Source organism: Dipodomys merriami, unplaced genomic scaffold, assembly GCF_024711535.1.
Source record: "Dipodomys merriami isolate MVZ:Mamm:240054 unplaced genomic scaffold, mDipMer1.0.p SCAF_17, whole genome shotgun sequence".
Lineage (NCBI taxonomy): Eukaryota > Metazoa > Chordata > Mammalia > Rodentia > Heteromyidae > Dipodomys > Dipodomys merriami.
Genome location: NW_027203048.1, coordinates 13,946,403 through 13,961,769, shown reverse-complemented (window position 1 = coordinate 13,961,769; position 15,367 = coordinate 13,946,403). Strand labels below are relative to the sequence as shown.

The window sequence follows — 15,367 nt, the reverse complement described above, 5'->3', positions numbered from 1 at the left end:
AAGTGGTAGAGTGCTAGCCTTGAGCTGAAGAGCTGAGGGACAGTGCCCAGGCTCAGAGTCCAGGCCACATGACCGGACCCAAAAACAAAACAAAACAAACAAAAAAAAAACTGTACAGCATTTACAGATATAGAGCAGATTGACAATCTGCTCTGGAAGTCTTTTTTTTTTTTTGTCGGTCATGGCGTTTAAACTCTGGCCCTGGGCGCTGTCCCTCAGCGCTTCAGCTCAAGCCTAGTGCTCTCCCACTTGAGCCACAGTGCCACTTCTGGTCTTCTGGTGGTTTATTGGAGATAAGAGTTTCACGGACTTCCGTGCCTAGGCTGGCTTTGAACCTTGATCCTCAGATCTCAGCCTCCTGAATAGCCAGGATTACAGATGTGAGCAACCAGCACCTGGCTTCTGGAAATCTTTGAAACACTCTAATACACATTTTATAATAGAATATGGAATACCTTTCGGGTAATTTTAATTCCTCAGGCTTAGTTTAATGAGAAAGGTAAATATTTAAAAGTCTGTCTTCCCAAAGTTCTACAAATAACATTTCACTATGAAAACAAAGACTGATTGCCTAGATCTTAGTTTCTCTGTCTCTAACTCTGTCTGTCTCTCTCTCTATATATATTTGTGTCGGTGTTGGGCTTGAACTCTGGGCCTGGGCATTGTCCCTCAGCTCCTCAGCTCACTCTACCACTTGAGCCACAGCACCACTTACAACATTTTCTGCTTATGTGGTGCTGAGGAATCGAACCCAGGGCCTCATGCATGCAAAGGAAGCACTCTACCACTGAGCCACCTTCCCAGACCTCAAAGTATTTTTAACTAAAGGGACTAAGAAATGGTTGCTTATAGAACTAGGGCAGCAAAAAAAGAGAAGATTAGTTTGCAAAGATTTTGTGGAGTCAAAGGAAAAAAGTCCTCAAAAACAGGATGGATGGAGTCAGGCTCATACCTGTAATTCTAGCTCACACCTGTAATTCTAGCTACTCAGGAGACTGAAATTTTTAGGATTGCGGTTCAAACACAGCCCAGGCAGGAAAGTCTGTGAGAATCTCATCTTCAATTAACCACAAGAAAACCAGAAGTGGAGCTGTAGCTCAAAGTGGTAGAGGGCTAACCTTGAGCAAAAGAACTAACGGACAGCACTCAGGGCTTGAGTTCCAGGCCCTGAGTTTAAAGCCCACAAATGTCACCACCAACAACAATGAAAATAGGATGGAGTTGTACTGTTGTAATATATTGCTGAAATTTTTTTTTTTTTGTCATTGGGCTTGAACTCAGGGCCTGGGCACTGTCTCTGAGCTTTTTCACTCAGGGCTAACGTTCTACTACTTTGAACCAAAGCGCCTGGTAGTTAATTGGAGGTGAGTGTCAAGGACTTTCCTGACTGTGCTGGCTTTGAATCATGATCCTCAGATCTCAGCCTCCTTGAGTCCCTAAGATTACAGGTGTGAGCTACAGCTCCTGGCTCTGAAATACATTTTTGTGCTGTGGAATTTGTATAGCTATTCACTACAGTGGTAACAACAAATTAATTTCCTTATCCCTTACAGTAAAGTTATTTCTTACTCCCTTTAGTCTGAAACTGGGAATGAAAGAGTGTTACATATATCTTGTGTTTGTGTGATTAAAAAAAAAAACTTGAGAGCATGTTAAAGTGACTAAAATATCAGTAGTAAATAAAAAAATTAATAGAATCCTTGTCATCATTTATGAAAAGAAGTGTTGAATTCAAAAACAAAATTAAAACTGAATAAAAGGGCTGGGTATTGGTGGCTTACATCTGAAATCTTAGCTACTAAGGAGGCTGAGATCTGAGGATCACAGTTCAAAGCTAGCCTGGGCAGTAAAGTCCCAAGTGGTAGAGCACCAGCTCTGTGCAAAAAATGCTTAGGGACAATGCTCAGTCCCTAAGTTCAAGCTCTAATACCAGCACCAGAAAAATAAAGGAAATAACATAATTATGGGCTGGGAAGGTGGCTCAGTGGTAGAGCACTTGCCTTGCATGTATGAGGCCCTGGGTTCGATTCCTCAGCACCACATAAGCAAAAAAGAAAAAACCAGAAGTGGCGCTGTGGTTTAAGTGGTAGAGTGCTAGCCTTGAGCTGAAGGGCTAAGGAACAGCGTCCAGGCCCAGAGTTCAGGCCCCACTACTGGAAAAAAAAAAAAAAAAAAACACCACATAATTATACATTACACATTAGATTTCAAAGTCTTCATTTCTTGGGGAGTTAAAAGAAAATGAGCAGCAATTCTGAGCACTCCTGGCCATTCTCACATTCAGTCAGATGGGAATACTTCTATCTATTTACATCAGTGCCATATAAATATTAAAACTTCTATGAATGACAATATAGAAAACTTGAAAGCACCAATCTAAGATATTCCTCATTTATTATACAACAGTTTTAGTAATACACAAGACAAAACATTTCTCAGATATAATATACTAATATTAAGAATATTTGATTACAGATTTTTAAACTCAAAAGATTTTGAATTTACATAAAATAAGCTTTACTTACCCTAAACTGTCCATATAATGAGATCATGGAAAAGAAAAGAACAACTGCCAGAGGACCCCAAAAGTCAGGATTGTCTCTCACCACTTGTCTATTAAAACCAAGTGATGGCATTGGCATCAAAACACATCGGATTTTGTAATAGATATCCTTCAGATCAATATCCAATTCTTCCCTATAATTTTAAAATAAAAATTCTCAAAATACATATAGTTTTGAATACTAAAAGTTTCAAAAGAACCTAAAAGTTTAAATATGACAATATGATATCATAGGTCAACAAAATGCAAGCACTTGAAGTACCATATTTACTGATTCACAAGGAAACTAGTCCAACTTTAGAGATGTTTCAACATTTCATCATCTCTAAATTTAGGTAGATCTCACAAATGTTACTGTTTTAAATTGTTGTTAGGCCAAATACATCTCAGATCTGTCTTTCTTTCCTTTTGCCAATCTTCTGGAGGTACTACCAATTTAAAACAAATCTCAATGAAATTTTAAATACAAATTACTTCTTGGGAGGTAGAATCAGGAAGATGGGAGAGTTTTAGGCCATCCTAGGTTATTCAGTGAGCTCAAGGCCAGCACGGGTCACAGAGTAGACCCTATCTCTACATAAGCAAGCATTGATGCTAGTGTTTTACACCTATACTCCTAGCTACTCAGAAGGCTGAGATCAGATCCAAAGCATCATGGTTCAAAGCCAACCTGGGCAGAAAAGTCCATGAGACTAAAATAACTAGCAAAAAAATTTATATAGGTATGGCTTAAGTAGTAGAGTGGTAGAGTGCCAGAGAAGCAAGCAAGTCAAGCAAGCACAAAGTCTTAAGTTCAGGCTCTGGTAGTGACAGAAAAAATTTAAAATTAGCTAGGTGCTGGTGGCTCATACCATATTCAAAAGGCTGAGATCTGAGGATTGTAGTTCAAAGCCAGCTTGGGAAGGAAAGTCTGTGAGATTCTTATCTCCAGTTAAACACTAAAAAGGCAGAAATGGAGCTGTGGCTAGAGCACTAGCCTTGGACACAAAAAGCTCAGGGACAGTCCCCACACCCTGAATTCAAGTCCCAGAACCAGCACAATAAATAAGTAAATAAATAAAATTAAATAATAAAGTTAGGCTCCAGTAGCTCTGACCTGTAATCCTAACTACGCAGGAGGCTAAGATCTGAGTAGTATGGTTCAAAGTCAGCGTAGGACAAGACAATCCATGTGACTCTTATCTCCAATTAACTGACAAAAAAATGTCTTAGAAGGCTGAGAAGGTGGCTTAGTGGTAGAGTGCTTGCCTAGCATGCATGAAGCCCTAGGTTCGAGTCCTCAGTACCACATACACAGAAACGGCTGTGCTGAGGCTCAAATGGTGCAAGCCTTGAGCAAAAGAAGCTCAGGGACAGTGCCAGGCCCTGAATTCAAGCCCCAGGACTGATACCAAATGAAAGAAAGGAGTGGGGGATGGAGGAAGAGAGGAAAGGAGGGAGAGAGCAGGCTCTGGTGGCTCATACCTATATCCTAGCTACTGAGGAGGCTGAGATTTGAGGATCAAGGTTCAAACACAAATGTGAGAAACATTTATTTATTTATTTATTTATTTATTTATGTATTTATTTATTTATTTATTTATTTATTTATTTATTTATTTATTTATTTAGTCGTTCATGGTGCCTGAACGCTGGGCCTGGGCGCTGTCCCTCAGCTCTTCAGCTCAAGGCTAGTGCTCTACCACTTGAGCCACAGTGCCACTTCTGGCTTTTTCTGCTTATGTGGTGCTGAGGAATGGAACCCAGGGCCTCATGCATGCTAGGCAAGCACTCTACCACTGAGCCACCTTCCCAGCCCCTGCCCCCCCTCTAATCAGTAAAAATCAAAATGAAAAGGTATATATAGTAAAGCACCAGCAGAAAAAACTAAGCCAGAGCACAAGTCCCTGAGTTCAAGCCCCAGTACTAGCACAAGGAAGAAAAAAAAAGGGAAAAAATAGACAAAGAAAGTAAAGCCAGGTGTGTTGGCACGTTCTATACTATACTCTCAGCAACTTGGGAAATGGAAATTAGGAAGATGCAGTTCACTGCTGACCCTTTGCATAAATGCAAGATCCTATCCAGGAGAAGAAAAAAAAAAACTAAGGTAAAAAGCACTGGGGGCATAACTCAAATGGTAGAGCCCTTGACGAGTAATAAGCATGAAGCACTAAATTTAAGCTTCAGCAAATGTCAAACAAACAAACAAAAGATCCCCAGAAAATACCAAAATTTCTGCTTCAGACTTTTTGGAAATATACTGGTAATTCAGACTGTAAATCTAAAGGAAAGCCAGTGTGGGGCTTTTATTCTAAGGGGAAATTTTTATCTTCAAATGTACAACCAAGTGCCAAATTGAGAAATTGTCCTTGATGCTCTATATGTGGGATTATTTCTCATTAATCCTTACCTTAAGGAAACAGTCTCTGTCTCTGTCTCTGTCTCTCTCTCTCTCTCTCTCTCCCTCTCTCTCTCTCTCTCTTCCCTTTTTTTTCTGCTGGTTATTTTGAGATATGGTTTCACTTTCTGCCCGGGTATGTGGACTTCAGTCTGCTTAATTTAGTCTTCATATAACAGCTGGGATTATAGGAATGTACCACCATCTACTTTTGCTTCATAGAACCACAAAGAAACTTATACATACACATTCTTACAAACAGTGCTCAGACTCTGAGTTCAAGCCTTAGTATCAACACACACATACACAATTTTGGAAATCTTATGGGTGGGTGTATGAGTGCCTGTCTTGGAGCTTGAATTCAGGGCCTGGCCACTGTCCCTGAGTTTTTGTGCTCAGGGCTAATATTCTACTGCTTGAACTCTCTGGTGGCTAAATGAAGATAAGAGTATCACACACTTTCCTGCCCACTCTGGCTTCAAATTGTAAGATCTTCAGATCTCAGCCTCTTGAGTAGCTAGAATTATAGTTATAAGCCACTAGTGCCTGGCAAAACCTTAGTTTTAAACCTTAATATGAATTGTAAACACCAAAAGATTTGCTTTTTTTTTTTTTTTTTTTTTTTGGCCAGTCCAGGGGCTTGAACTCAGGGCCTGGGCACTGTCCCTGAGCTTTTTTGCTCAAGGTTAACACTTTGCCACTTGAACCACAGTGACACTTGCAGCTTTTTCTGTTTACGTGGTACAGAGGAATCGAACCCAGGGCTTCATACATGCTAAGCAAGCACTCTATCACTAAGCCACATTCCCAGCCCAAGAATTGCAAGATCACTTGAGATAGCTGATATGCAGATAAACAGTCAGGAGTAAACTTTCTATGTGTGTGTGCATGGTACATGATTACTATTCTTTTAATTCTGGTCATTCTAAAGGTTTAAAAAGACATTAATGGTTCAGGTTTTTAAATTATTAGTTAATTCTGAAAATTCTTATAGATTTGTAGCATATAGGTTATTAAAATCTCCCACAAAGTTTTAAATAAAACATTAAAGAATATCAACATCCCACAAATTACATTTTAAACCAAATATACATATATATTATTTTTTACATACAAAAGTGGCTTGTTATCTTCAGGATCATCATCTTCAACTTCCAAAAGCCAGCCATAGCCTCTTTGTCTCAGAAATGTAGTAGCTGTAGATTCTTTGATAAAATCACCACCGAGGTTTAATTTGACATCTGAGGATGCTATAGAGCCACTGAGATCTTAGGAAAAAAAAGAGGTAAAACATAAACCATGTAAAATGTATGTCTATTATTGAAAAGGAACACATTTCAAGTAACAATTATTTCACAATATTTGCTATTGCACAGACCTGCAATGTGACAGTTATCTTACTTTTTATTTTGTAAGAATAAAACGAGGGGTTGGAGAAATGGCTCTATTGGTAGAGAGGCAAACAATGAGCAAAGTGTCAGGTACCAAGTTTTAGTCTCTGTCTCAAACCAAAAAAGAAAAAAGAATTTAAAAGACACACAAAAGATTTCATTGCTAAGGCCAGGAATGTGGCTCAGTGGTAGAATGCTTGCCTAGCATGCATGAAGCCCCAAGTTCAATTCCTCAGTACCACATAAACAGGAAAAACCAGAAGTGTTGCTATGGCTCAAATGGTAGATTCTAAGCCTTGAGCAAAAAAGCAGCTCAGGGACAGTGTCCAGGCCCTGAGTTCAAGTCCCATGACTGGCCAAAAAAAATTTCATAGCTACCAGTCTAGACTCTAGATTTACAACAGTAACTATTAAAATTTAAATGGGAGCCGGGTGCTGATGGCTCATGCCTGTAATCCTAGCTACTCAGGAGGCTGAGATCTGAGGATCATAGTTCAAAGCCAGCCCAATAAACTACTCAGAAAAAGCCAAAAGTGGCAATATGGCTCAAGTGGTAGAGCGCTAGCTTTAAACACAGAGAGGCTCAGGGACTGAGCCCAGGTCCTGAGTTCAAGCCTCACAACCAACAAGAAAAAAAAAATTTGTTCTGTTCTTTTGTTCTCCTTGCAGTGCTAGGGAACCCAGTTCCTCCAACATTCTAGGCACCCAATCTACTACCTATAAGCTCAGACCCTTAAAAAGTATGAGAGTGGGCTGGGAAAGTGGCTCAGTGGTAGAGCGCTTGCCCTGCATGCATGAGGCCCTGGGTTCAATTCCTCAGCACCACATAAGCAGAAATAGCTAGAAGTTACATTGTGGCTTAAGTAGTAGAGCACTAGCCTTGAGCTGAAGAGCTGAGGGACAGTGCCCAGGCCAAGGGTGCAGACCCCACGACCAAAAACAAAAAGTATGAGTTTACTCAGCTACAGATAAAGTTCACACATTTTTGGGGGGGTCTGGTCGTGGGGCCTGAACTCTGGGCCTGGGCGCTGTCCCTCAGCTCTTCAGCTCAAGGCTAGCACTCTACCACTTGAGCCACAGCGCCACTTCCGGCTTTCTTCTTTTTGCTTATATGGTGCTGAGGAATCAAAACCAGGACCTCAGGCATGCAAGGCAAGCGCTCTACCACTGAGCCACCTTCCCAGCCCAGTTCACACATTTTTGTATTTATTATTCTTCCTCACCTAAAATTTAAAAATATTCCCTGTAGATACTGCCAGAATCTTTGTAGTTAAAAATTCTCTCAATTTTACTTTCTGCTAGTTTTATGTTAATATTCAAAGTGGTAGAATTTAAACTTCCATTTCTAATAGATACAAAGAACACTTTTTCTTAATTTAACAAAAGGAAGAGTTACAGGAAGCCATAGTAGTGACACTAGAGGTTTTGCAATTATGAAGCTCCAATGAACCTTAACTCCTGTTGCCTAGCCTCCAGTAAAGATTGCATTTAAAACTCTTAGTCTAAACTCGGCACTGATGGCTCATGCCTGTAAAACTAGCCACTCAGGAGGCTGAGATCTGAGGATCGTTGCTCAAAGCCAGCCCAGGCATCAACGTCTATGAAACTCTTATCTCCAATAAACTACTCAGAAAAAGCCAGAAGTGGTGTTGTGGCTCAAGTGGCAGAATGCCAGCCTTTACAAAAACAACCTCAGGGGGCTGGGAAGGTGGCTCAGTGGTAGAGCGCTTGCCTTGCATGCCTGAGGCCCTGGGTTCGATTCCTCAGCACCACATAAGCAAAAAGAAAAAAGCCAGAAGTTGCACAGTGGCTCAAGTGGCAGAGCGCTAGCCTTGAGCTGAAGAGCTGAGGGACAGCGCCCCGGCCCAGAGTTCAGGCCCCATGACCAGACCCCCAAAAAAAACAAAACAAAAAACAATCTCAGGGACTATGCTCAGGCCCTGAGTTCAAGCTCCAAGACTGGCACAAAAGGAAACTGTCTCAATTTTATTTTACTTTTTCATTACAACGAAAGGCATTTAATTACTAGATATTTAGCTTAGTATGTATACATATAAAAATTGAAAATTCATGAAAATTATTTCCAACTATACCTTAAGATGCTAATGAGCTACATACTCCTTCCAGCATATCCCATTTAAAGAATTATGTCAGTCTAAATTATTATTCTTATTTGCTAGCTCTGAGCACAGTCTCTAAGCTTCGTTTGCTCAAGGCTAGTGCTTTACTACTTGAGCCATTGAGCCCCTTTCAGCTTCTTCTGAGTAGTTTATTGGAGCTAAGAATCTCATGGAGTTTTCTGCCTAGGCTGGCTTTGAACCACAATCCTCAGAGCTCAGCCTCCTGAGTAGCGAGGCTTATAGGTGTGAGCCACCAAAGCCCCACATGTCAGTCTAAATTTTAAAGAAATAATATATAAATTAAGAGTTCTAAGCAATGGTATGCTAAACAACCGTGTATGTTTAGTACTTTGTCATAATATGGATGTTATCACTTTCAATTTACAATATTTTTAGTATTATCTATTCTATTCAAAGAAAATAGGGTAACAATGATCAAAATTCATTCTACTCAGAAATTAACATACTGAATTGGAACCTGTTTGTACAGCTACTTAGATATAATTAAAATTTTTCAGGGGCTGGGAATGTGGCTAAGTGGCAGAGTGTTTGCCTCTCATGCATGAAGCCCTGGGTTCAATTCCTCAGTACCACATAAACAGAAAAAGCAGGAATTAGCGCTGTGGCTCAAGTGGTAGGGTGCTAGCCTTAAGCAAAAGAAGCTGAGGGAAGTGCCCAGGCCCTGAGTTCAAGGCCCACTAGTGCCAAAAAAAAAAATCAAAACCTTTTATGACAAAGTCAAATGCAGGAATGTCAACAACAGCAGTCTGACATCTCAAAAGAGTGCTCCCAAGCTACAATTAAGTGTGGGTGGAAAAAAGCAATAGGAAAGCCCAAAAAGCTATTAACAAGCAAGAATAATATCAGAAAACAAAGAAAAATATTCAGAAACAGGTTGAAGACTATAGCAAAAATAAGGTGGTCAAATGTCAACTCTGGAATGTGTCTTAATGGTAAAGCATTAAATATAGCCTTCAGCCCTGAAAATGCTACATTTCAAGTACACTGGTACACACCGGTTTGACACATTATTTGCCATATTTGTGGTATCATGCAATCATTTGTGCTTGGAGAAACATTGAAGATACTTCTGTAGATAGCAGAAAGTAAGGACAGATCTAGTAGAACAGTAGAGACTTGTTGGATGCTGAGGAAATATGAAGGAACTGCAATAGTTCAGCTGTGAAAATAGGGGTGCTAGGTGCGGTGGCTTAGTCTGGTAATCCTCAATACTTAGAAGGCAGAGACTGGTGTGTGGATGGCTTATTGGATAGTGTAGACATCTTGTTTGTTTGGCAATCTCTGTTCATGTTCCTTCCAAATATTTACTGAATTTTTGTAGAATTGACTTTGAGGCAAGCACTCTACCACTAAGCCACCTTCCCAGTCTGGTAATTTTTTTTTTTTGTCTTTTCTTTTTTGGTACTGGGGATCGAACCCAGGATATTGCACTTGCTAGGCAAGCGCTTTGCCACTGAGCTACATCCCAGCCCTGGTAATTTTTTTTTTAAGACCATAATAATGACTCCATGCTTTGACAAATGGAATTTTTAAATTAATTTTTTATAATAGTACCAAAAGAGAATTTTGCAAATGTAAAGCACTTAGTATACCTAGCAGAGTTGAGTGTTCTACATAAGTAATGTTAAGTTGAAGCAGCTGCTTGGGTTTCATTGTTTATTGGCTTCACACTTGTTTGTTTGTTTTTTTTTCAATATAAACATTTTACTCTATTGACTGTCTTTTCTCTTCCTATATATGTCATGCAAATTTGTACCTCTTTACTTTTTATGCTTTTCTCTAACTATTATCACTTTAATGATTTTTCAGCAATCATATTGGTTGGTATACAGCATGTACATAAGATTAAACAAATACATACGATTTTTTTTTTTTTTTTTGCCTGTCCTGGGCTTGAACTCAGGGCCTAGGCACTGTCCCTGAGCTTCTTTTGCTCAAGGCTAGTACTCTACCACTTGAGCCACTTCTGGCTTTTTCTGTTTATGTGATATTGAAGAATCGAACCCACACTTTCATGCATCCTAGGCAAGCACTCTACAACTCAGGCACATTCACAGTCCTACAAAAAATATTCTATAGGAACTGATTCCATTCAAACATCTACTGAGATCTGACCATGCGCTAGATTCCATGTTAGGGAGTAAGTGGGATACTGCCCCACAGTAAAGCACAGCTTTTTGTCCCAGAAAGTGCATAGTCTAAATTAGCATATTAAGTCTGTAAAGACTGGGAAGTATATGATCTACAAGCTAGGAGTAGTGGTGGCTCATGCTTGTAATTCTAGCTACTCAGGAGGCTGATCTGGAAGACTGAGATTTGAGGCCAGATTAAGTACACAGACTTTGTTTCTGAGACTCATCTCCAAAATGGCCAGTGAAAGGCCAGGATAAAGAAATAGCTAAGTGTTAGAATACCAGCCAAGCAAGCACCAGACTCTAATACCACCAAAAACAAACAAATATTGCGAAGCATAAGACACAGAGATTACTTCCACTTCTATTATTATACTGGTATAGTCCACATTTTAAGTCTTAAGAACTCCTTTATCCTTTAAAGTACATACCATCTCTGAATACTCTCAGGATTACTTCCTGTAATTTACCACTCCCTTCGTACCATACATTTTACAGCATACTTTATGTACACTAAAAACATTTTTGTGGTTACTGGAGTTTTGAACTTACCCTTGTGCCAAGCTCTCTGCCACAGAGCCAAACCTCCAGCAACATTGAATTTTTTCTTTTTTTTTTATTAGACAACTGTGGAGGGACAGTACGGAGGACTGAATTTTGGGCCTTGCCCTTCCTAAGCAAGCACTCTAGCACTTGAAATACACATCCAGATGGCTTCAAACTCAGACTGCTGCTTCCACTTACCAAGTAACTGGGATTACAGGCACCACCTAGCTGACCATTTCTTGGTGGTAGACAATTCTCTCATATGTAGTTCCTTACAAATGGAAGTACTCCTTCCATCATGTACAGAAACAAAAGCAAAACAAAACAGCTCAGGGACAGTGCCAGGCCCTGAGTTTAACCCCAAGCCTAGTGTGCACGCACACACACAGATTTTAATGTTTGGCAAAGCATTACCTCCATTAAAAATTTTCCTTATCTTGGGCTGGGAAGGTGGCTCAGTGGTAGCGCGCTTGCCTTGCATGCATGAGGCCCTGGGTTCGATTCCTCAACACCCTATAAGCAGAAAAAAAAAGCCGGAAGCGGCACTGTGGCTCAAGTGGTAGAGTGCTAGCCTTGAGCTGAACTGCTGAGGGACAGCGTCCAGGTCCAGAGTTCAGGACCATGACCAGACCCCCTTTCTCCCCCCCCCAAAAAAAATTCCTTATCTTCTAAATAGAAATGATTTCCTTCTCTTCTGATATTTTATAATATTCATTTTCCTTTTTTTTTTTTTTTTTTTTTGTCAGTCGTGGGGCTTGAACTCTGGGCCTGGGCGTTGTCCCTCAGCTCTTCAGCTCAAGGCGAGCGCTCTACCACTTGAGCTACAGCGCCACTTTATTTTATAATATTCTAAACCAGTGCTTCTCTAGCATTTTTTGTTTTGGTTTTGTGGGGGTCAGTCATGGAGCTTGAACTCGGGGCCTGGGCTCTGGCCCTGAGCTCTTTTGTTCAAGGCTAGCGCTCTACCACTTTGAGCCATAGCACCACTTCCAGTTTTCTGGTGGTTAATTGGAGTTAAGAGTCTCACAGACTTTCCTGCCTGGGCTGGCTTTGAACCTCAATCCTCAAATCTCAGCCTCCTAAGTAGCGAGTATTATAGGCATAAGCCACAGTGCCCTGCTTGTTTCTCTAGCTTTAATGTGCTTACGAATGACCCAGGAATGTTGTCAAAATGCTAATCTGCATAAGCTACATTCTACATACCTCTGTACTAGGTAATATCAATGCTGCTGGTCTTTAGACACCAAGTTATTAATATTTTTTGGCCAGTTCTGGGACTGGGTCTGGAATTCAGGGCCTAGGTGTTATACCAGAGCTTTTTTTGCTCAAAGATAGTGCTCTACCACTTGAGCCACAGCTCTACTTCAGGATTTAAAAAAAAAAATTTTTTTTTGAGCCGGGCACCTGTGGCGCCTGTAATCCTAGCTACTAAGGAGGCTGAGATCTGAGAATCAAGGTTCAAAGCCAGCCTGAGCAGGAAAGTCCGTGAAACTCTTATCTGCAATAAACCACCAGAAAACCAGAAGTGGCATTGTAGCTCAAGTGGTAGAGTGCTAGCCTTGAGCTGAAGAGCTGTGGGACAGCGCTCAGGCCCAGAGTTCAAGCCCCATGACTGACAAAAAAAAAATTTTTTTTTTGGTAGTTTACTCGAAAAAAGAGTCTCGCTAACTTTCCTGGCTAGGTTGGTTTCCAACCAAGATCCTAAAATCTCATCCTCCTGAGTAGCTAGGATTTATAGGCATAAGCTGGCATCCAACTTAAGGACATTCTTTGTCTTTCGGTATTGGGAGTCTGACTGTGTCTACAGCTTGCTAGCCAAGTGTTTCTGGTCCTGAACTATAGCTCCAAGCATATTTTTGCTTTATTTTTTTTAGAGTCTTATATCTGTCTGGGACTGACCTCAGACTGCAATCTTCATCTTTCCTAGTAGCTGAGATTACAAGTATGCACCATCATACCTAGTTACCTTAAGGACTTCCACATTTTACATATGTATACAATATATATAGACACAATACAAGAATGTATTATTACATTCTTACTTTTATACACATATATTTCATTACTACTTCTGGATGTAAATTTACATCACAGACTCAAATATTCAGTCTAAATTTTCCTATTTATTTACTGACTCATTCACACAAAGCATATGTTCTATTAATATATTTAATGATCTGGCTTTTATACATATTATCTTAAATAATTCTCATAAAACCCTTTTAAGTGTACTTTTCCCTTATAAGGAATAATGAAAGCTTCACCAGGGGCTAGTGGCTAATACAATCTTTTCTACTAGCCACTAAGGAGGCTAAAATCTCAGCATCTCAGTTTGAAGCCAGATCAGTTAAGAAAGTCTTTGAGACTTTTTTTTTTTTGGATCCGGTTGTGGGGCCTGAACTCTGGGCCTGGGCACTGTCCCTCAGCTCTTCAGCTCAAGGTTAGCGCTCTACCACTCGAGCCACAGCGCCACTTCCAGCTTTTTTCTTTTTGCTTATGTGGTACTAAGGAATCGAACCCAGGGCCTCATGCATGCAAGGCAAGCGCTCTACCACTGAGCCACCTTCCCAGCCCTCTTTGAGACTCTTATCACTCATTAACCACTAAAAAGCCAAAAGGGAAGGTATGCTGGGCCTGGGTGTTGTTGCTTAGCTTTTGCACTCAAGGCTGGTGTTCTACCACTTGAGTCACAGCTCTGCTTCAAGCTTTATGCTGGTCAAACTGGAGATAGAAGTCTCACAAACTTTCCTGCCCAGGCTGGTTTTGAACCTCATCATGAGGTCTCAGCCTGCTGAGTAGCTAGGATTACAAATAGCTACCAGGTCCTAGCTGGTTTCAAAGCAATGGTTAAGCAAGGTATTGCCAAGAAAGAAACCTTTGTATTCAGTCTCATGTTTTGTAATTCAGGACAGAGAAAGGCAGTCAATATAGGAAGCCCAGGTTAGTTGATCCATATAGGTTGTAGGTTATTGTTAATCTGCTTAACATTATATCTCCCTATAACCCCACTTGACTAGCTTGGTCTTTTGCATTAGGTTAGTAACTAGCAATATTTTATATAAATTACAGAGGATACACATAGTAATTATTGGCCAATGATTTGAACAGAAGACCTTCAAATTAACCTGCTTGGTATTAAGCTTCTTAAAAATAAAAAAAGATAGGGAGCCCAGGACACACATTCATATGAAGACAAGATCCTGGGGAACATTCAGCATGGTATGTGTAGCCAAAGAGTTAGGATAGGTATCATTAAGAATAAGAAACTTGGGAGAAAAAGAGTAAGAAACTTGAACACAATCCAGAAGGAGCAGTAGACAGAAAACAGCTTTAAGGTGAAAACATTTGCAGTTAGAGAAAAGACAGTCAGTAGAATTAAAAGTTCACATTAGAAAATGAGTGTGAAGCCAGTTAACACTGAAACCTAAGCAGCAGCTTCAACTTACATTACTTATGTGGGGCACTCGACTCTGCCAGGTACAGTACTAAGTACTTTACACTCGCAAACTGTCATGGATACTATTATTCTTATTCTGTATACTTAGTAGCCAAGTTGACTTGCTATGATCACAGATAGCAATGGTAAAACCAGGATGCAAACTCAGAACTTTTCTATAGTTCTAATACATTAGTCAATTTATAGAAAGAGGCATCAGAGGTTAGTGGAAACATGAGAAGACACAGATCAAACCCAATTTGGATTGTGGGTTGCCTTTTTTTTTTGTTGTTGGTCATGGGGCCTGAACTCTGGGCCTGGGTGCTGTCCCTCAGCTCTTCAGCTCAAGGCTAGGGGCTCTACCATTTGAGCCACAGCACCACTTTCAGCTTTTTCTGCTTATGTGGTGCTGAGGAATCGAACCCCGGGCCTCATGCATGGGAGGCAAGCGCTCTACCAACTGAGCCACCTTCCCAGCCCCTTTTGGTTGTTTTTGAGACAGGATGTTACTATGCAGTCAAGATTGACCTTGAATTTGAATGTGGTGTTAATTTTTTTTTGGGGGGGGGTGTCCAGTCGTGGGGCCTGAACTCTGGGCCTGGGTGCCGTCCCTCAGCTCTTCAGTTCAAGGCTAGTGCTCTACCACTGGAGCCACAGCACCACTTCCGGCTTTTTTCTTATGTGGTGCTGAGGAATCGAACCCTGGGCCTCGAGCATGCAAGGCAAGTGCTCTACCACTGAGCCACCTTCCCAGCCTTGACCTTGAATTTGAGATCTGCCT

The 15,367-nt window shown here is 40.6% G+C and overlaps 1 protein-coding gene across 2 annotated transcripts in view; it reads right to left on the bottom strand.

Annotated features, from left to right (window-relative positions):
• Yipf4 (Yip1 domain family member 4) overlaps positions 1-15,367 on the bottom strand; it is a 28,855-nt gene that overhangs the window by 8,892 nt on the left and 4,596 nt on the right. The window contains exons 2-4 of one of the 2 annotated variants that reach the window (XM_070025331.1): positions 11,565-11,663; positions 6,055-6,208; positions 2,526-2,697 (exon numbers count right to left, since the gene is read on the bottom strand). In XM_070025331.1, coding sequence (XP_069881432.1) covers positions 2,526-2,697; positions 6,055-6,208; positions 11,565-11,631 — 393 coding nt within the window. In that variant the 5' untranslated portion in view covers positions 11,632-11,663. The remainder of the gene's footprint in view (positions 1-2,525; positions 2,698-6,054; positions 6,209-11,564; positions 11,664-15,367) is intronic. The other variant, XM_070025330.1, reaches the window with a different exon arrangement.